Below are 22,904 nucleotides of genomic sequence, written 5' to 3'. Positions count from 1 at the left end.
CTGGTGGAACCCTGGCTGTTGGGAATAGAAGGTTGAGTGGGAATTGTCCCCGGCCTCAAGGAGCCCAGCAGGTAGTAGCAGGAACAGGTGTGAAAACAGACGGAGACCCTCCGAGTGGCAGGGACGGGTGCGAGCAGAACCAGCTGGTAGATCAGAGGGAGAAGCAAGGCAGCTCTGAGAGCTTTCCCCAAGGCGGTACCCCGGAGCTGTGCGGAAAGGATAGGCAGGGTTCCTCCACGTGAAGGGGAGGGGGAAGGGCAAGGAGGTGGGAAAGACCGGGATGCCTCAGGGCTGGTATGGAGGATAGGGTGAATCCCGAAGGAGGGGTGGGACGTTCGGTGCAGCCAGGTAGGTGTGAACTTAATCCGGAAAGGGAGAGGAAGGCTTGGGAACTTTCAGAGTCAGGGTGGCCCCGAGAGAGTGAGGGGAGATCCAGGAGGGGCGAGGCTGGAGAGAGGGACTGCAGTGCCTGCTCGCTGTGCAGACGGGCACTTCATTGTGACTGTGGGGCCTCTCATGACCCTGAGGAGAAGCTGAGAGTTGTAACTCGCCCAAGGTCACACAGCTAGTTTCCGGCAGGGCCAAGATTTGGAGCCGAGTCTTCTGAACATAAAGCTGTGTACTACTATAATATATATATTTATGTGTACTACTATAATATATATATTTATCTCAAGGAGGTGACTGCAATAGTATACATTAAAAATGACAATGCAGAGGCCTCCTGTCCACCATGGAGCTAAGAGAGACACAAAGCTCCTTTGGCCCCTTCCTTACCCATCCCCCAATACTCAGCTTCCCCCCACCCCACCCCCGCCAGCCCCCGCCTTACTGACCACTCCAGCTGTCCAGGAAGAGCTCACTCAGGGAGAAGGGAGGCACCTTCTCAGGCCATTTCCCTTTCTTTGTCTGCGGCTCAGACAGGAGGGGTTAGCTGGGCAGGAGCAGAGGTTGGAGAAAGAAAGGAAGAAAGGAAATTCCCAACAGCTGTCAGGAAAGAGACTGTCTCTTGGAAATGCTATCACCCTCTCCCTAGGTCCTGTAAGTTCGAACACTGGGGGATAGGGGAGGCTGTCATCCTTTGCCTTTCACATGAGCATCACCCCACCCAACTCACGTCCTAAAATCTCAGCTCCCTTCTACTTCACTTTCAGTACGTCTGAGCACCATCTGATGACTTGGCATATGCCAGGTCTTGTGCCAGTGGCACAGAATATCCCCAAGGAATTCTCTGTCTGAAGCCCCTTCCCTACCTCAAACAAATGGGGCACCCAGTTTTGGCAAGTAGAGTAAGCTGTTAATGGTAGAATCTAGGTGGTGTTCACTGCAGAACTATTTAAACTTTGATGTATGTTTGAAAAGTTGCATAATAAAATGTTGGCAGAAAAAAGCTATCTTTCCCAACCCAAAGTATCTAATGGATAAACATGTGACATTTTGCCATCAAAGTTAGGAATAAGACACCACTATTATTTAACACTTTCCTGGAGGTACTAGCCAAAGTAATTAGAAAAGAAAAAGATACTAGAGGTATAAAGATAATAAATAAATAGGTAAAATTATCACTACTCACAAGTGATAAGATAGCACCCCTAGACAACCCAAGAGAACCACTGAAAAACTACTGTAAACTATCAGCAAATTTAGGAACATGGTGGGATAAAAAATTTACTATAGCGAGGAGAAAAGCTAAATATGTATAACAAGAAATATATAAGATCTATGTATAAGACCTTATGTATAAGATCTAGGAAAAATTTTAACACACTACAAAAGGCCACAAGAGACTAGAACAAGTAAACTATGTTCATAGATGAACTCAACATTAGAAGGCTGTTCACTCTCTTTAATTTATGCTATGAATTGAACATAGTCCTGGTAAAAATAAGAGGGTTTTTTGTATCTATATAAGCAGATTCCAAAATTAAATACTGAAATAAACAGGCAACAAGGGTCAGCTAACATTTGAGAAAAGATCATGATGAATGATGACTAGCCTTAATGATATTAAAACACATTATAAAGCCTTAGTGACACAGCACTGTGGTACTGGTACATGAATAGAGAGACAGATCCGTAGAAAAGAATGGACAGTCCATAAATAAACCCAAATACATGCAGAAACGTAGAGTGTAGTAAAAACTGCATTTCAAATCAGCAGAGGAAAGATGGATTTTTCATTAAGCGGTATTAAGACAACTGGATAACCACCTGGAAAAAAATTAAGTTGAATCTATACCTCATACTTTACACCAAGATAAACTTCAAATGAAGCAAAGATTTAAATACAAAAATGAAATTATCAAAGTATCGGAAGGCCTGGTAGGAAGACTACTTTATAACCTCAGAGAAGGAAAGGACTTTTTAACCATGGTCCAAGATCCAGAAAAGACAAAAGACTGGTAAATTAGACTTCTTGAAATTTCAAAGAGGAAATCTCCAGTGCAAAAAGCGCCATTTGAAAGGTATATTTGCAACTCATATCCTAAAAAAAGGGGCTAATTTCCCTAATATATAAAGAACTTTTAAAATCAATAAGAAAGGAATCAGTCATCCTACAGAAAAAATGGGTAAAGGATATGGATAGACAATTCACACAAAGAGGAAATGCAAATAGATTTTAAACGTATAAAGATATATCAACCTCGTTTTTGATAAGATATTCACTGAAGCTACTCTGAGACAGTTTCCCACTCACCATCTTGGCAAAAAATTTTAAAGTACGGTAATATTCCATTTTCAAGGGGGTAGGGAAATGTATACTTTGCTGGTGAGAATATAAATTGTCACAACCTCAGTGAAAGACAATTTTGTCAAATGTCTATCAAAATTTCAAAAGCACATACCTTTTCCCCCCAACTTGAAAATTTGAACTATGGTATATTTATATCCAATAAAATACTGAGATCTCAGCTATATAACTTCTTAAATTTGTACATAAGTACATACTCACTTAAGTACTACTGCAATCAAGATTTCTATCACCCTAAAAGTGTCCTCATGCCAACTCAAAATGCAACCACTATTCTGACTTCCAACATCACAGATCAATTTTGCCTATTTCTGAACTTTGCATAAATGAAATCATACAGTGTGTACTGTTTTGTGTCTGGCTTCTTCTGCTCAACATGTTTTAAAGATCCATCATTGCTGCTGTGGGTATTAGGAGTTATTCTTTTTTACTGCTGTGTACTGTTCTATTTTATAAATCTTTCACAATTTGTTTATCTGGCTGAGGGAGGTTTGGGTTGTTTCTAGTTTAGGGCTATTATGAAAAAAGCTGCTACGGACATCCTTCTATAAGTCTTTTTTTTTGTGTGTGGATATATGTACTCATTTTTCTTGGGTATAAGCCTATGAATGGGATTGCTTGGTCATAGGATGGACATTTGCTTAACTTTTTTAGACACTGTGGAACAGTTTTCCAAAGTGGCTGTAACATTTTACACTCCCACCAGCAAAGTACGAGAGTTCCAGTTGCTCCTCATCAACACTTAACATTGTCAGTCTTCCAAATTTTGGCCATTCTGGTGTGTGTATAGTAATATAACTCATGGTTTTGACTTGCATTTTCCTAGTGAGCAACAATGGGCACTGCATGGAGATAAACAATTTATACAAAAATGAAGAGCAAATAGGTGTTCAACAAATAAAGAGAGTTTCAGCCTCAGTCTTGATAAAAGTATGCTAATTAAAACTACTCTGAGAAAGTAGCAGCTTTTCATAGGCTTATTGGCCATTTGGAGGTCCACTTTCACGCAATGCCCATTTAAGTCTTACGCCCACCCCCTTTTTTTTAACATTTTTTAATTCCTCATGTATATGCATTGCAAACGTTGCCCCTATGTCTGTGGTTTGCCTTTTCACTTTCTTCATGGTATCTTTTGATAAGCAAACGTTTTTTAATTTTGATACGGTCCAATTTATCAGTTGTTTTTATAATTATTGTTTTTTGTGTCCTATTGAACAATCTTTGCCTACTACAATGTCAGGAAGAAATTCTCCTGTGTGTGTGTGTGTGTGTGTGTGTGTGTGTGTGTGTGTGTGTGTGTGTGTTTCCTGGGAGAAAGTACATACCTCTAGAACCATCAATTCAATTTCTAGAAATTTATTCTACAGTTATATGAAACAAGGCATGTCCACAGTTCTTCTCTGCAGCACTGTTTGTGATAGTGAAGTTTGGAAACAATCTAGATAGTCATTAGCGGGCAATATGTGCCTCAACAAACGATGGTGCGTCCAAACAAGGGAACACTGTGTAGCTGTAAAAATGGATGAGGAAACTTTCTGTATTTGATGTGGAAAGCTCTCCAATATATATAATTCCACACAAAAAAGCAAGATACGTAGGGAACAACGTAAGTACTGTGCTGTCATTGTGTGAAAAGGAATATGTGTGTATGAATATACATACATATTTCAGGAAAGACATTTGAGAAACTGAGCACTGGTTGCCTCCTGGTAGACAAACTGAGTAAGTGGAAGCTAAGTATGAGAGGCACACTTTTCACTGTATGTCCTTTGCTTTTGAAGTTTAAACTATATGAAGATTTTTACCTATCTGAAAAGAAATACTTGTAAATAGATGTTATTCTAAGTAGGTAAGATTTTCTATATGTGGATATTGGTGAGAAAGGGTCGCCCAGAGTGGGGAAGAGCTAGAGCAAAGATGTGAAGGAGAGAAAGTCAAGTCCCCCATGCCTGGGGAGGTGACAGCACTTATAGACCTTTATGTCCAGCCTCACCACAGCCTCAGTGTTGCATTCCAATCAGCAGGGGCTTTCACTGTCTCAGGTGCAAGCCCTCTGGGATGGCTGGTAGCACTGAGCCCACAGGGAAGTGCCTACCACTGTCAGGACTGTGTTGGGGTACTTGATCTACCCTGTGTTATTTAAACCTTGTTCCCATCTCAATGAGGAGTCTTAGGAATTATGTCTATTGGACAGAGGAGGAAAGTAAAGCTCAGAGAGGTTAAGTAACTTGTCCAAGGTCACACAGCCATGAAGTAGCCTAAGTGGGACCACGGCTGTGTATCTTCCCCTCTCCAGAACTCTGGAAGAGACGGTGGGGAAAGGGAGGATGGAAAGAGTTAAGCACCCAAGAGCAAGCAACCGGGTTCTTCCCTGGCTCTTTCTCAGGCAGCCCCTCCCCCTCCCACCCAGGTTGCTATTTGGCCTGGGGCCCCATCCACAATTCCCAACTGCCGCCCCCCCACCCCCCCCACCTCTCCCACCCCCACCCCTCCACCGACTGCAGGAAGGAGGCACAGATGGCAGGCGAGGATGAAGCCCCCAGCCAGGCTCACCCAGCTGTCACTTTGGAGAGAACCATGCATATCCTCCTCCTCCTCTCTTGAACAATTGGGAGCTGGCCAGCCTGGCCCCAGCTGTTCCCTCTCCCTGGTCCAGGGCTCCTGCAGACACATGCTTCTGAGGCCTTTGTCTCCGGGGAGGAGAAACAGACTACCAGAACGTGAGAGCTGGACAAGAAAGACCTCAAATGACAATGGGTTCGACATCTCATTTCACAGATGGGGAAACTGAGGCCCGGAAAGGCAATGGGACTTGCCCAAGGTTACAAAGAACCAGGCAGAGAAGTCAGGCTTCCCCACTGCCAGCAAAGTGTAGGATGTGGGGTACCTCACAGGGGTGCTCAGGCAGGTTGCATTGCCCCCTCCCCACCAAGCTTCCACCAGAGCACTTCTGCTTGTCTTGATTTCAGACAATTACAATCTGCCTGCAATTTTATTTCAGCGGTCTTCAACCTGGGTCCACAGACCCTTTAAGAGGTCTATGAGCTTGGCTAGGAGGAAAATCACATCTATATTTTCACTAGCTTCTAAATGAAATTCAGTATGTCCTTTGTTTATAAATGAGGTAACAGACCACAGAAGCATTAGCTGAACCTGTAACTTTTTCATCAATAGACGTCATAGATATTTTCGGATCTCCTTACCCTGTTACTGCTATCTCAAATACTGTTTACACTCATCACTGCTTTGAAGTTACAGTACTGATTATGCTGTCTACTTGATCATGTTATTTAATGCATTAATATAAAAGCACACTGACTACTATATCACAATTCTGGTATATATTTTGATAACTAAATTTCAATGTCATCAGTTTCCTTTGTAATCCTGTATATTTTATTTTATGTACTTAAAAACCTTGCTATGTGAATGGGTCCATAGGCTTTTCTAAACTACGCCTACTGCCCTCAGAAGTTGAGATAAAGGAGTAAGCCTGGGGATGGGGGCAGGGCTGGCTGGTGTCCCAAGTGAGGAAGCCCACACACAGAGAGAGGCTTGCTCTGTGCCAGGCATCCTTCCAGGCTTTATGTAACACCTCACTGAATCCTCAGAACGCCCTTGGGAAGGAGGGTTAAAAGAGACTGGTATTTCTCCCATTCTGCAGATGAGAAAACAGAGGCACAGAAGAGTTAGGTCACTTGCCCAAAGTACATGGCTAGTAAATGGTAGAGCTGGGACTTGAATCCAGATAGACCAAGGCCAGAGCCTTCGTGCCTCCTCATTGGGCATATGGCTTCCCTGTCTGGGTAGATGGGAGCCTCTCACAAAAAGTCCCTAAGGTGTTGCTGCTGCTGCCTGGGTGCTTCTCTTGGTGGCGGTGGTGGTGGAGGAGTGGGATCCTGAGGGTCTGCTGCCCGAACTGATCATCTGACACATGGGGCTGTAACTAGCTACGCGCCCGTGACCAAGTCCATTGACCTCTTTCGGCCTCAGTGTCTCCATCTATAAAATGCAGAGTTCCAAGCACTGCCACCCATACCTTCCCCCTCTGGTGTTCACTTGAGGGATGACCCACTTGGAAACTTAGGCATAAGTTGCTTAGTAACTAAAATCAAGGTCTTGGCTGAATAGAATGGAAAGTGGGGAGGACAGGCTAGCGTCATGCTAGCTGATGCCACACAGCGGTCTCTTGTCTTAAGAGGCTGAGTGCTGTGACCTATCTCACCCCATCCTACCTCCCAGTCAAGGTGGCCTGGCCCTTTAAGAGCCTTGGGATGGGGATGGAGGTTGGGGAGGGACTGGAGGAAGGCCGTCCCGAAAAGGAAACTGTCTAAGGCCTAAACCAGAACTGGAGTTTCTGAGGCTAACACATACTCATTGTTCTGGAAGCTGCCAAAAGATGACCAAATAGCAGGGGTCTTGGCCAAGGCCTCAGGGCCCCACTGGCCCCCAGGGAGATGCTCTGCTTCAAGCTAGCCCACCTTAGTTCCACTTCCTGTGCCCCTCCTGAGCCCTATACCACTTCTGCTACCTGAAGTGTGGGAGTCCATGGGCCAAGGAGGAGGGAGCTTCTGAAACTACAGCCTCAGGCCTGACAGGACAGGGCAAGGGGATGGCTGCCCTGTGTGGACAGCTCCCCCTGCTGTCTGTGAAATTCCACAGAGGTGTTAGCAACACATTCCTTTGGGTCTCAAGTGTTTGGTCTCCTTAAAACTCATCTAACCTTAACCAAGTGAAAAATCCCCTGGTAAAGGAAGCCACTGTCATCACCAACACTTTAGTAGGTCTGATTCTGTACTCAGGAGCAGCTGAGTGCAAGGATTCCTGGGTAAGGGCACTGAGGGCGTTCACGCATGCTATAGAGAGTTGCATAAGACCCTTCTCCTTGGGGCCAGGATTTCTCCTGGGTCCAACAAGGTGCTTGGAATAGTGACCATGTAAGACTGGAATTGGAGCACTGGAGAGGTGGGCGTGGGCTGTGAGGATCGTGTGGCCTCAGGCTCAGGGCACAGAATCTCACACCCATGCCCACCCAACAGGCCTGTGCCTCGCATCCGAGCCAGCTGGATTCCAGAGAGCCCCTGTTCCCAGTTCCCTTCCCCACCACCAACCTGGAGCTTATTATAGTAGTTGTAATAATAGAAGCAGTACAGCGCAGGTTTATTGAGTACTGGCTGTATACCAGACACGATATGCATCCCTTATCTCTTTTAACCCTGGCGGAGAAGAGGACTCCCGACAAGCAGGCAGGCTGACTTACAGGTACATGATTGGGCCCCAAAGCGGGCGAGTCCCCTCCCCTAATTTCCTTCCTCCGGGCACTCAGCCTGGTACATTACATCCGTGTGCCCCTCTGGAGGGCTCTAGGCACCTTCCTAGAGCAGGGTGGCGGTTCACTGCTAGGAATGCTCAGGGTGGGGTGTCTGGTAGGAAGGCCAAAGACAAGCCTCCCCGCTTGCTGACTGTGGGCGCAGGTGCCCAAGGGCTATTTCTGGGCCTGAGTGGACTGAGGAAGGGGAGGGGATGGGCGAAGCCCTCGGCATCACGATAGTTACTAGTTACCGAGCACACACTCCATGCCAGGTTATGTGCTAAGTGCTTGATACAGCACTTTATTTAATCATCACAGCTACCTGGGAAACAAGTACCATTATTATTTCACAAACAGAGAAAGTGAGGCACAGAGAGGTTACATGCCCAGGGGGTTCCAGCTAAGGGATGGAGCTTTGATTTCTAAAGGTACCGGGGTCTCCGTCAGAGGGAAAACGGGGAGCAGAGCAAGCTAACTGTCAAGCTGGTTTGGAATCCAGGACGGTACCTGCGGTCAGAGTGAGGGCGCGTGGCGGGAGTTCACAGTCCTAGGGGACCAGGCCCTATTACTTCCAGCTTCACTGGCTCTGCTAGGAAAGAGAAGCAAGAAGCTAGCAGAGGCCCAGGCCCTGAGGCAGAGGGATGGACTCTGACTCCCCAGGATACCCACCAGCCAGGCTGTATCCCTGGCCCATGTACCTCCAATCCAGAGACAGCACCTCATCCCATAACCGAGGAATAAAACCAGGGAGCGACACTTCCCCTTCTGCGGAAACGCTTGCCTTCATTTTCTCAAAAATAAGAAATTGTTCTTCCAAAAAAGGGAAGAACATCAAGCCAGGGTGTCAATCTCACGCCTCAGACGAACGCAATGCAGTTGAGACTTCTCTCTCTTTCCAGTGCCTTCTCCCCCTTTCCCAAAGTCACTTACTGTATATATATATATATACACACACATGCACACACGCACACACGCACGCTGTCACAGGCTTTGAGATGCAAATTGCACCAAGCAGAAGGCAGCTTGAAGAACAAAGAACGATTGAGGGAAGATCTGAAAGATGGAATTGGAAAAGGCTCTCTGAATTCTGCGGGAGAGGGGAGACCTCTCTGCAGAGGGGAGCAGGGATGACGATCTGGGACTTTTTTATGGGAGAGAGGATCGAGAGGCCCAGTGCTGACTGTGGGGAGTGATGGGGAGGGAGTGTTACAGAAATCTAGAGTGGAAGCCAAGGCTCTGGGTGAGCAAAGAAGTCTGGTTTGATTACAGTCTTCAGCACTGAGCTGGGCACTTTTCCCCTCCTCCTTTTAATATTAGGCCTCAAACGTACTGTGAGTCATGGAGCGAACAGGTCTGCCAACATCTGGGTTTGTTCCAGAGCAGCCAGGTAGGGCAATACTGTTCTAAGGGCTTTAAGGGGAGGATGCAGCCCCCCTTCAGTCCGGGAAGCCCCTGTAGGACACCACATTGTCCCTGGAGCCTGGAGGGGAGGGGCTCCCAGGACCAGCAAAGAGAAAACTCCAGCTGGGTAGATGTGGCACAGTGCCTCTGGGACCTGGCCTCACGTCAGCCCAGTGCCCAGTTGCTGAGCACCTACTGTGTGCAGGCCCTGTACAAATCAGACATGTCCCTACTCTCAGGGGCTCTCAGTCTAATCAAGGCAGCTAACTGGACTGCCAGCTAACTGGACTGGTCTTACTTACTGTGGCATCCCCAATTCTAGAACTGCGATTGAAAGAGCAGGTACTCAATAAACATTTATAAGATGGATGGGTGAGCGAGTGGGTCGGTGGATGGATGGATGGGTGGGTGGGTAGATGGATGGATAGGTGAGTGGATGGATGGATAGGTGAGTGGATGGATGGATAGGTGAGTGGATGGATGGATAGGTGAGTGGATGGATAGCTGGATGGATGAGTGGGTGGGTAGATGGACAGATAGATGGACTAACCATCTAGAAAAGAAGTAAGCATGTAGACAGCACTCTAAGCGATAGACACAAAATGCCTCCGATGGGTATTGGGATGGGGAAAGCTTCACGGAGCTGGCCTCATCTGAGTTGGGCCTTGAGGGATGACATGGAGCCATTCTTATACTCTTCACAGTGCCTACCAGCACACGAATGAGGACCTATTTGCATAAGATGATGTCAGAAGGGAACAGAATTGTGAGAGCTAAATTGAACTCTAGAGATCATGGTCCAACCCCATTCATTTTGCACATAGGAAAACTAGGACACGGGAAGGTTAAGTGACTCACCTAAGGTCACACAGTAACTAAGTGGCAAGGCAGAGATTCCAGCAAGGTCTGTTTGCTCTTAGAGCCTGATCTCTTAGCACCGTCCTGTGCTGCTCTCCTGCTCCAGGGCTCTGCTCTCCTCACTGAGATGCCTTGTGGAATTTTGCTACCATTTCTGCTGCAGCCCAGCTCCACCACCCACCCCTGCAGGGCTGGGGAGACCAGGAGCAACTGCTCAGCCCTGCTTAGGCCTCTACCCTTGAATACCACAGACAGGGGAAGAAGCAAGAGGAGGCCACATTGATTGGGTTGGGAGAGGACAATACAGCATCCCATCCCCAAGACCCAGGGGTAAATGTTCCACCACCAGGTTGTTGAGACTAAGCACACATGAAGGGGGAAAGTGGAAGCCATAAGGCTTACACAGGGAGTAGGAGTGACCCCTCTCTGGAGACCAAGTCCAGCATCCCAATCCCAGAATTGGGTTATTTGCATTATATGAAGTTAAATCTGAACGTAAATTAACCAGGGACTCTGGTTTCTGGAGAATGCAATAACGCCCATCATTTTGAACTGCTGGCAGGAAGCAGTTAAGATGGACCTGTTCCATAGCTCCCTCCACGCACCATGGAGTTGGTTCCTTGAACAAGACATGAGCAGGACCCTATAGGGAACTCCCAGCTGCCTGACCCACCAATGGGATGCCCCCTGCACATTTCAGAGACAAGGTCTGATGCTACTTGGGTCCCCAGTGCCTGGCACGGGACTGGGTGCCCAGTGCACGCCCCATGACTGAAGGAGTAATGCTCTCTTGTATGGTCCCCTGTTCCAGGACGCCTTCCCTCACCTCTCCTTGCTGACTAAAATTGTTGCTTCTGTCCTTCAGAGAGGAAGCTTCCCCACCGTCTAGGAAATATCTGCCCTCATGGCTTCCAGAAAAGATGGACACGTGAGGCATCAGCACATCACAGGAGCTCATAAAGTACTGGCTGAATTAATGTTCAAGGAAATCCTTGGACATGTGGAGACATTCAAATGACAGTAATAATAATACAAGGCACATCTGGAGACACGCCTCTCCCTAACCCTCTGTAAAGTGGGCTGGCATGTGGCTGGGGGAGCCCTGGCCTTAAATTCTGCCACTTGTGTGCTGTACAGTCTCCAAGGAATCACTTGACTTCTCCAAGGCTCTATTTTTTCATCTATAAAATGGGAAAGATAACTGTACTTTCATCATGGGACTTGAGGTAAGATTCAAAAAGAGCTGGTATGTTAGACCCTCAAAAGCTCCCAAGGTGATTCTAGTGGACAACCAGGGCTGAGGACTGCTGGGTTACGGGGAAAACCCAGACCCCTGATGTCCACGCCAGGTTTCTTTCCTTTCTCCTAGGTGCCAGGGAGGTAGTAGGTAGCTGGCTAAAGCTCAGGCATGCCAAGCTCGCCTTCCAGCTTCGGCCTTCTTGTGGTCTGGCTGTAGACGTGGTAGGCAGGCGGCCCTGACGGAGTGCAGCAGGAAAGGGGCCGTGTACCTGGGGAGGCCCAAGTCATTAATCAGGCCTCTGGGCACCGTGCCTGGTCTCTGGAATATTCATAAGGCCCCTCCAGCTGTGCCAGGCAATCAGGGTGCTGATTGCTCCCCCATCTGCAGCTTAACATTCCACTCCAGAGAGGAGAGAGCTGGCGGCTGAATGTTAACCAGGGAAAAAACCGGCCTGAGCAAGAGCCCCGGGAAAGACAAATCCACTCCTTCGAGATCTGCCGGCCCGGCCAGAACTTATCCATCCCCCAGCGTCACAGGCAGTGGAAAGAGTCGAGGGTTCAGAAATAAGTGAACTGGTTTCTGGCGGCTCTGCAGCCTGTTTCCCCAGCTGTAAAATGGGGATGGCTCTACCACACGCCCCAAGAGGATTGATGAAGACGGAGTTTCTTGGACTGGAGCGCTGTACAAAGGCAAGGCATCATCATTGCTTGTAGCTGTGGTGGGCATGCTTCCTACCCTGGGGAAGAGTTTTTAATCACAAATATTTAAGTCTCAGGCAAGCTGGATTTAAGGGAAACTGAACAAAGGAAGAAAAGTTCTTGGAAAAGTCAGCCTCGGGCTCAGCCTCAGGGCAGGGATTTGGGGGTGCCAGGCTTGCTATTCTCATCTGCCCCAAACCTCTCAGAGAAGCAGGAAAGGAATGGGAAGGACATTTGACAGTAGACGGCCAAAAATTCAGAAAAGAACTACAAAAGCAGACAGTGCTCTGTGGCCTTCTGGTTGCCCAGGAAAAGAGTCTGGATCCAAGCAGTGCAGGGACAAAAGTGTGCCACCATGAGTTCACAGCTCATGAGTGACGCTCTAAGCAATGATTAGGACTCACCAAGATATGGCCAAAATCTTTCCTGTGTTTGTGTTGAATAATACAGGAAACTGTTTTTAGAGAGATTTCTATCTAAATGGAGGGAAAAAAAAACTGGAGCTAAAATAATATAACCTTCTTCCTAGAAAACCGACCAATGTGGAACAGCTCATCTCTCCTGCTGACAGACAATGAGGGTCCTGAACTTGGCATTTATTGTTATTGCTGTTTGTTGCTGCCCCGCCTCTATCCCCAAGACCAGCCAGCCCACAACAGTGTGCTCAGCCCTGACCACAGAGGGCAGGACACTGACAGCCTTGGCCGAGGCAGCAGGGGAAGGTAAAAGTCGGCCTGATTCCTAAGCAGCCCCTTTCTGGGGGTGGGACCCTGTTCTGCAGAGTCTCAGACATCAGGGTCCTGCCTCAGACTAAAGGAACTGTTTAGATCCAGGAGCTGCCTTGCGCCTACCCTCCAGCCCTTCACCCTCACTCTGCGTACTTGTATCTTGCTAGCATTTTCTCCAGCCAGCTCAGAAGCACGTGTTCCTCTGGAAGAAAACATTTGTCATATACATCAAATGAGTGCAGAACTGAGCCCCTACTCTGGGTTATTTGTTCTCTGAAACCTCACAGGTTCCCTCTTCATGTCAACAATTTGCTTTTATTTCTTTTTTTTTTCTAAAGTATAAAACATTAAGTGTTTATCTTAAAAAAATTTAGATAATATAGTTAAGGAAAAAGAAGAAAATGAAAGAGCGCTCATGATCCCAATACTCAGAGAGAACCACTTTTAACATTAAATGTGGGACTCCCCTGGTGGCACAGTGGTTGAGAGTCCACCTGCCGATGCAGGGGACACGGGTTCGTGTCCTGGTCCGGGAAGATCCCACATGCCGCGGAGCGGCTGGGCCAGTGAGCCATGGCCGCTGAGCCTGCGCGTCTGGAACCTGTGCTCCGCAACGGGAGAGGCCACAGCAGTGAGAGGCCCGCATATCGCCAAAAAAAAAAGAATCCTCCTGCCGAATTGTATCAAACATTTAGAGAAGACCTAACACCTATCCTTCTCAAACTCTTCCAAAATACAGCAGAGGGAGGAACACTGCCAAACTCATTCTATGAGGCCACCATCACCCTGATACCAAAACTAGACAAAGATGTCACTAAGAAAGACAACTACAGGCCAATATCACTGATGAACATAGATGCAAAAATTCTCAACAAAATACTAGAAAACAGAATCCAACAGCACATTAAAAGGATCATACACCATGATCAAGTGGGGTTTATCCCAGGAATGCAATTCTGGATTCTTCAATATACGCAAATCAATCAATGTGATACATCATATTAACAAATTGAAGGATAAAAACCATATGATCATCTCAATAGATGCAGAGAAAGCTTTCGACAAAATTCAAACCCATTTATGATAAAAACCCTGCAGAAAGTAGGCATAGAGGGAACTTACCTCAACATAATAAAGGCCATATATGACAAACCCACAGCCAACATCGTCCTCAATGGTGAAAAACTGAAAGCATTTCCACTAAGATCAGGAACAAGACAAGGTTGCCCACTCTCACCACTATTATTCAACATAGTTTTGGAAGTTTTAGCCACAGCAATCAGAGAAGAAAAGGAAATAAAAGGAATCCAAATCGGAAAAGAAGAAGTAAAGCTGTCACTGTTTGCAGATGACATGATACTATACATAGAGAATCCTAAAGATGCTACCAGAAAACTACTAGAGCTAATCAATGAATTTGGTAAAGTAGCAGGATACAAAATTAATGCACAGAAATCTCTTGCATTCCTATACACTAATAATGAAAAATCTGAAAGTGAAATTAAGAAAACACTCCCATTTACCACTGCAACAAAAATAATAAAATATCTAGGAATAAACCTACCTAAGGAGACAAAAGACCTGTATGCAGAAAATTATAAGACACTGATGAAAGAAATTAAAGATGATACAAACAGATGCAGAGATATACCATGTTCTTGGATTGGAAGAATCAACATTGTGAAAATGACTATACTACCCAAAGCAATCTACAGATTCAATGCCATCCCTATGAAACTACCACTGGCATTTTTCATAGAACTAGAACAAAAAATTTCACAATTTGTATGGAAACACAAAAGACCCCGAATAGCCAAAGCAATCTTGAGAAAGAAAAATGGAGCTGGAGGAATCAGGTTCCCTGACTTCAGACTATACTACAAAGCTACAGTAATCAAGACAGTATGGTACTGGCACAAACACAGAAATATAGATCAATGGAACAGGATAGAAAGCCCAGAGGTAAATCCACACACATATGGTCACCTTACCTTTGATAAATGAGGCAAGAATATACAGTGGAGAAAAGACAGCCTCTTCAATAAGTGGTGTTTGGGAAACTGGACAGCTACATGCAAAAGAATGAAATTAGAACACTCCCTAACACCATACACAAAAATAAACTCAAAACGGATTAAAGATCTAAATGTAAGGCCAGACACTATCAAACTGTTAGAGGAAAACATAGGCAGAACACTCTATGACATAAATCACAGAAAGATCCTTTTTGACCCACCTCCTAGGGAAATGGAAATAAAAACAAAAATAAACAAATGGGACCTAATGAAACTTAAAAGCTTTTGCAGAGCAAGGGAAACCATAAACAAGACGAAAAGACAACCCTCAGAATGGGAGAAAATATTTGCAAATGAAGCAACTGACAAAGGATTAATCTCCAAAATTTACAAGCAGCTCATGCAGCTCAATATCAAAAAAACAAACAACCCAATCCAAAAATGGGCAGAAGACCTAAATAGACATTTCTCCAAAGAAGATATACAGACTACCAACAAACACATGAAAGAATGCTCAACATCATTAATCATTAGAGAAATGCAAATCAAAACTACAATGAGATATCATCTCACACCAGTCAGAATGGCCATCATCAAAAAATCTAGAAACAATAAATGCTGGAGAGGGTGTGGAGAAAAGGCAACCTTCCTGCACTGTTGGTGGGAAAGTAAACTGATACAGCCACTATGGAGAACAGCATGGAGGTTCCTTAAAAAACTACAAATAGAACTACCATATGACCCAGCAATCCCACTACTGGGCATATACCCTGAGAAAAACATAATTCAAAGAGAGTCATGTACCAAAATGTTCATTGCAGCTCTATTTACAATAGCCAGGACATGGAAGCAATCTAAGTGTTCATCAACAGATGAATGGATAAAGAAGATGTGGCACATATATACAATGGAATGTTAGTCATAAAAGGAAACGAAATTGAGTTATTTGTAGTGAGGTGGATGGATCTAGAGTCTGTCCTACAGAGTGAAGTAAGTCAAAAAGAAGAAAACAAATACCATATGCTAACACATATATATGGAATCTTAAAAAAAAAAAAAAAGGTCACGAAGAACCTAGGGGCAAGACGAGAATAAAGACACAGACCTACTAGAGAATGGAGTTAAGGATACGGGGAGGGGGAAAGGTAAGCTGGGACAAAGTGAGAGAGTGGCATGGACTTATATACACTATCAAAAGTAAAATAGATAGCTAGTGGGAAGCAGCCGCATAGCACAGGGAGATCAGCTCTGTGCTTTGTGACCACCTAGAGTGGTGGGATAGGAAGGGAGATGCAAGAGGGAAGAGATATGCGGACATATGTATATGTATAACTGATTCACTTTGTTATAAAGCAGAAATTAACACACCATTGTAAAGCAATTATACTCCAATAAAGATGTTTTTTAAAATAAATAAAATAAGCATAAAAAAAAAAAAAGAATCCGCCTGCCAATGCAGGGGTCACAGGTTCGATACCTGGTCTGGAAAGATCCCATATGGTGCGGAGCAACTGGTCCCGTGTGCCACAACTACTGAGCCCGTGTGCTGCAACTACTGAAGCCCACGCACCTAGAGCCCATGCTCTGCAACAAGCAACTGCAATGAGAAGCTCGCACACCGCAACAAAGAGTAGCCCCCGCTCGCCACAACTAGAGAAAGCCTGTGCGCAGCAACCAAGACCCAACGCAGCCAAAAAAAAAAAAACAACAAACCAACATTAGGTGTCTTTTCCAAATAGGTGGATGGCTAGATAGATATTTTTCAACGGGATTAATCAGATTTTACCTTTTTTTCCCCTCAGTTAACAGTGGGTGATAAATTTTCTCTCATTAAATATTCCCTTGCATCAGTGGTTCTAAAAGTATTGTCTGGGAACCCTTGGAGATCCCCAAGGCTTTTTCAGGGAGTCCGCTGGGTTAAAACTATTTTCATAATAATACAAGACATTATTTGCCTTTTCACTCATTCTCTCAGGACTGTACAGTGGAGTTTTCCAGAGGCTGTGTGATATTGCAACAGGCTGAATGTAGAAGCAGATATGCAAATCCAGCCATCTTTTATTAAGCCAGACTAATTTAAAGAGATTTGCAAATGTCATTCTTCTCATTAATTTTTTTTGGAAAATATAATTATTTTTTCATAAAAATATGTTTTTTGGGAGTACGTAAAATGGGTTTATTATTAGGTGAATTAACAAATGCATATTTTTGAAATTCCTTTTTTTTTTTTTTTTTTGCGGCTTGTGGGATCTTATTTCCCCAACCAGGGATTGAATACGGGCCCTCTGAAGTGAAAGTGCAGAATCCTAACCACTGGACTGCCAGGGAATTCCCTGAAATTCCTTCATTTTTACTTTGAATATGCTAAATATTAATAGATATAGCCATATAAGCAAAAGCTCTTTGGGGTTCTCAAAAATGTTTAAGAGCATAAAGTGATTCTGAGGCTGAACACTTGAGAACAACTACTCTGCACCATCACCTTTGCTGGCTGCATAGCACCCCTTTCTGTGGATGGCCCCTAATTTGTTCACTCATTTCCTTATTGAAATGGGTTGCTTCCAATTTTCACTACTATAAAAGCGCCGCACAAATCATCGAGTACCTACGTAAAGTGAAAACTTCCTGGAATGAGAGAAAACAACAGAAACCAACTGGAAGGGTGAGCCAGCACTATTAGTCCATTACTAATCAAATTAAACAAAATGTACCACAGGATGTGAACAAATAAAGTTGAAAGGCTATGTGCACGTTGAATATATATATATATGTGTACAGATACATATGTTCGCATAGAGAGCAAGACTTACGCTCTATAAAGAGTCCTTTTTTTTCTGCTGTCTATGAAGTGGTTACAAAAGCTAATCAGGGCTTCCCTGGTGGCGCAGTGGTTGAGAGTCCGCCTGCCGATGCAGGGGACACAGGTTCGTGCCTCGCTCCGGGAAGATCCCACATGCCGCGGAGCGGCTGGGCCCGTGAGCCATGACCACTGAGCCTGTGCGTCCAGAGCCTGTGCTCCGCAACGGGAGAGGCCACAACAGTGAGAGGCCCGCGTACCGCAAAAACAAAAAACAAACAAACAAAAAGCTGATCATATTCTAGAGCAGTGCTATGGATGGTATGAAACTCTTTGGTACCATTACAGAAACTGAGAGGAATTTAGAAACTTTAAGCAATTTGAGAGAGCAATTTTATTTCTGTAGGTAGGAAACAATAAAAAATGATGTTTGTAAAAGAGTTGAGTACAAAAATGCTGCAGACTTTCAAAAATATATACTTGAGAGTATTTCTGTAGAACAGATTCCTAGAAGTGGAATTGCTGGGTCAATGGACACGCATCTTTAAATGTTAATAGATATTGACAAGTTACCTTCATTTACACCTCACCAAGAGTAAGATGTAAATATACCAAATGTCCTGAGAGTGTATGTGAGTGCCTGCCCTCTGACATCTTTGGCAAAACCAAAGATTATGATTCTTTTAAATCTTTTTCTACTTAGTAGGCTAAAAGTTACATTTTGTCTTCTATGAATTGCTTATTCATATCCCTTGCCCATTTTCTATTGGGTCCTTTTTCTTATTGATTTTTCTTAACTCTTTATATATTCTGGACAAGCATCTTTTGTCTGTCATATATTGCAAATATTGGCTTGCCTCAATTACGTGGCTTGCCTTTCAATTTTGCTTACATGTCTCACTAGAGTACAAAAACTGCCTTTAAAACTTTTATTCTAAATTTATTCTAATCTATTAATCATTTCCTTTATGGTTTTATGCATTCTCATCTGGCTTAGGAAGGCTTTTCTTGTTGCATGATTTTAAAAATACTCTCCATTTCCCTCTAATACACTTGCAGCTTTTCTTTTTATTTCTTAATATTTAGATCTTCAATCCATCTGGAATTAATTTTTGTTATGGTATGAGGCATTGACTGTTGACCTTTGTAATCCATGTAGTGGAGTATGGCAGGGTGCCGGCAATGGGCTTGAGCCCCAGTAAGAACCAGCCCATGCATTGCTGGGGACCTGTAGGCCTGCCTGCTGCAGCTGGAGCTAAGCTGGTTCCCAAGTGGACAGATATCTGAGCCCATCTGGTTCAGGAGGGGAGGCAAGCTACATTTCAGAATCCTTCCCAATGAGATAGAGCTGTTGTGGGCATCTGTAAAGTTGACAAGCAGAGCTGATGACACTCCAAGAAAGCACCAAAACATCTTTACCATGTAGTTTGGTTCTCGGAGAGCTTTCTGTCCATTACCCTCCTTGATGACAACATCGCTATGTAGGTGGAAGGGGATTTAAGATGCCCACTTTACCATTACAGAAAATAAGGTGCAGAGGGGTTAAGTGACGCGCCCAAGGTCACGCTCCCGGTGAGTGGCAGAGCCCAAATAGAACCTAGACTTCCTGCTCCCAAGTCCACAGCTCCTCCGACCTCTCTATGCATCAGGCTCTGAGTCCCTGTCACCGCAGCTGCCCCCTTTAGTGGAAGGGAGGGTCTGGCCTAAGGCTTTCCCAAAACTGTGCTCCCCCACTGTGGGCAGGTGAGACTGGAAAAATCCATCCTCCACCACCAGCTGACGGAGGGTTTCGAGGCTTCCTTGGGCATGTACCTCCTCCTCTCCCCGAGTTTGGTGGAGGGTGGGAGTGATGAGTCAGGCTGGGGAGGGAGAGCTCAGCCATAAACAAGCGGGACTGACAGCAAGCACTTTCCTTGAGGCACGTGACCTCCCACGGGCCTCCGGGGACTCTGCCTGAATGGCAAAGCTTCAAAATTTCATGATCTAGGCTCTGCACATTTAATTTGCTATATTCTCGAAGGCAGCCACAGAAGGGAAGAAGCTTTTAGAGAGGAGGTGGGGGATGAGAGAGAAGGTAAATTATTTCTAGTCCCTCAATGAAGAGTCTGAAATGTTATTTTTAATGAGTGTGTCATTTTTGCAGACACCCAATGTGACTATGCTGGGTCTTTATCCCCTCCAGCTCCAAACCAAAGGGACACCCAGGACGCAGAATTGTAGAGCTGGGTCTGGCCTTGGAGATCAGACGATCCAATCCCTTGGGGTTAATGGGAACCCCATGTACCCCAAAGCAAGTGACTTGTCCAAGTTGGGGAAGTTCTGGGAACAGATCTCAGGTCTCCTCAATGTACTTGTTCTCTCCTTGGATATTCCTCAGGTCCCCCACCTACACTTGCTCTGGTGACCCTTGGGGAAAGCCTTGGGGAAGGCACAGCCACTGGACACACGATGAGAAAGTAAAAGGTGGGGGTCAGAGAGGAACAGGGGCAACAGGCCCAACAGTGACCAAGCAGGGCTTCTCTCCACCCTGGGACTGCAATCAAGCCTACAGAGGTACGGGTGCCTACCTGTTCCAGGGGGATGACGAGGAAGGAGCCACCTCCCGCGCTCTCAGTGACAATGGCCAGGAAGCGGGCGTTGACGGCGCAAAAATGGTTATCATGCACATTCTTGGTGATGGGGATCCCGTCGAAGCAGTGCTCCCGGTTGGCCACCTTCCCGTAGACGTTCCGGAACTTGGAGCTGCGGTATTGCGGACGCCAGGACATCTGTGAGGGGCCAGAAGAGACAAGGGTCAGGCCGGGGACTGCTTCCCGAAGGGCTGAGCTGGGCACGTGCGGGAGGTCTCAGGGATGCAGGAGGTGAGGAAAGCCCAGTACCTGCCCTCAGGATGCAGGGAGAGGGGAAGGAACCTCCAAGAATCGGGTGCCTGGCCCTGTGCTGGAGGACTTACTCTTTCAATAAAGTCCCACAAGAGCAAAGACTGGCATGAGGGCATCCACACACTTCCTGCTTTCAGTATACACGTCCACACCACCTTCCAGAAAGGATGGAGGATCCTTTCACTCTCAAGGGACGTGCCACGTGATAGAGCAGACCATCCATCCAATAACATGTCTGGGCTGCCTCTTGCGTGTCAGAAACTGTGCTTAATTTAGTATGGGACGTGCAGACAGAGGAGGCTGGGTGTTCACAAAGGGAGAGAACAATTCTAATGATGAGGGGCGGGGGAGGAAGACAGCCCCTTCACGTGCAGCAAGGCAAATGACCACCCATTATCATACACTCCTCTGATTCTCTCTAGGGCTTCTAACCCACAAGCGCACCCTCAGAAATCTCTTAGTCCTGTACATCATCACCATCATCATTATAAGCGTCATCATCATCATCATCATCACCACCAGGCCCAGAGAGGTAAAGTGATTTGTCCAAGGCCACACAGCTAATGAGTAGGATCATGAACACAGGTCTCCTGATTGGAAATCTGAGACTCTTTCTTATGGCAGATTACCCTTTGGAGCAAGGTTTCTCAGTGTGTGGCCCACAGATCACCTGTATCAAAATCAGCCGGGATGGGGGAGGTTTCTCAGCCTCCTACATCATTTGTTAGAAATGTTGATTCCTGGCTCCCAATCCAGACCTACTAAATCCAATATTTTGGGAATGGGGCCCAGAAGGAGGCATTTTAATCCAGCTTCCCTGCCCCAGAGTGAGACAGAAATACGCCGAGGTTTGAGAGCCCCTGTTCTAGAGAATGGAATGGTACCCCTCTCTACCCCTCACCACCCACCAACCACGACACAGGGACCAACCTACTGCATGAGTGTCCCATGCTGTGCACAGTGGAGAACACAGATACACAGATGTGCATGTGGGGGTGTGTGGAGGACAGAATGGGCAGCCCACCGTGGAGTTCAGCTTTGTTGTAGGATGGCGCCTCCTATGGGGAAGCCCTACGAATGGGCGCCATGGCAGATGGAGCTCAAGTAGGTGCTCTCCTGGCAGACACGCATCCAAGCTCAATGAGCAACGGCAAGTTCCCAGCCGGGGCCTGGCATTCGGTAGGCGCTCAATAAGCGCTTTATTAAATGAACATCCTTCTGGCCCGACTTTGCCATTATCCATCCTCTCCCCTTCCTGCCAAATCTCCTGATATACCTTGAGTCTCCCACCCCATCTCAGGACAGAAATTTCTTCAGATGAAATTTCCAAGGGGCGGAAAACAAAAGGAAATACCACCACAGAATCAGGAAACCAACCCTGGGAATTTGACTGAAAACAAAACTTTGCATCTGATTTAAATAAAGCCAGGAGCTCAGCCACAAAGGCCTCTGTATTGAAGGAAGATGTTCAGATCCAATGAGGAGAATCCCAGGGATTCTTCAGGCAAGCCCTCTTCCGGCCAGCTCTCTGGGCCTCCACTCACCTTCTCCAATCTCCCAGACCACTCTCCACGCCGCAGGGCCAGCCGCCCTACTCTCCACTCCTCCCCACCTCCCAGCCTCTGCCCACTCTGTACCCCTTTTCCTCCTGCCTTCTCCCCTCTCTGCCGAGTTCTGCCCAAGACTGTTCAGAACAAAGTCCTGCTGGAGAGGCAAGTGCACTGGATGGGAGCCTGGTTGGTCATTCCTGGCTGTGTGACCTCAGACTATCCTCTTCTGACAGATTCCTCATCAGGATTATATCAGTGATGCCCCGAGTGTGGTCCCAGGCGGTCACTCATGGTTCCTTTACATGGTACAGATATGAAGTTTTAAATTTTAGTAGTTACATATTTATTTTTAATTTGCATTAGAAAAAATATAACTTGCATGCCAAGTCCATGATTTCACAGGTATTAGTGCTAAGAAAGCTAAGTTTAAAAATAATGAATTAATTCAAAGAAAAATACAGCATGAAAAATATAGTCTCGGTGGTACATGGTCCCGGCAGAAGTTCTGTCTGATATGGGAGTATTGGAGATCACTCTGTCTCTTTCAGGTGGAACATTCTAGATTCCACAGTTCCCCCTGAAGACAAAGGAGGTGGTGGGCCTGCTCATTCCAACCTCTTTTTCCTTGTTGGTGCAGTTCTGGCCTGGAATGCCTTCGCTCTCTTCTCTGTC

General features: G+C 45.9%; 1 protein-coding gene across 1 annotated transcript in view; it reads right to left on the bottom strand.

Annotated features, from left to right (window-relative positions):
• Positions 1–20,568, bottom strand: part of CORO2B (coronin 2B) — a 69,365-nt gene extending 48,797 nt beyond the window's left edge. The window contains exon 1 of the mRNA XM_065871853.1: positions 20,368–20,568. Within this exon, the coding sequence (XP_065727925.1) occupies positions 20,368–20,568 (201 nt within the window). The remainder of the gene's footprint in view (positions 1–20,367) is intronic.
• Positions 20,569–22,904: the final 2,336 nt, after the last annotated feature.

The sequence above is a fragment of the Phocoena phocoena genome, chromosome 2 (genome assembly GCF_963924675.1).
Source record: "Phocoena phocoena chromosome 2, mPhoPho1.1, whole genome shotgun sequence".
NCBI classification, from domain to species: Eukaryota; Metazoa; Chordata; class Mammalia; order Artiodactyla; family Phocoenidae; genus Phocoena; species Phocoena phocoena.
This window is presented reverse-complemented; position numbering and strand designations above follow the sequence as displayed.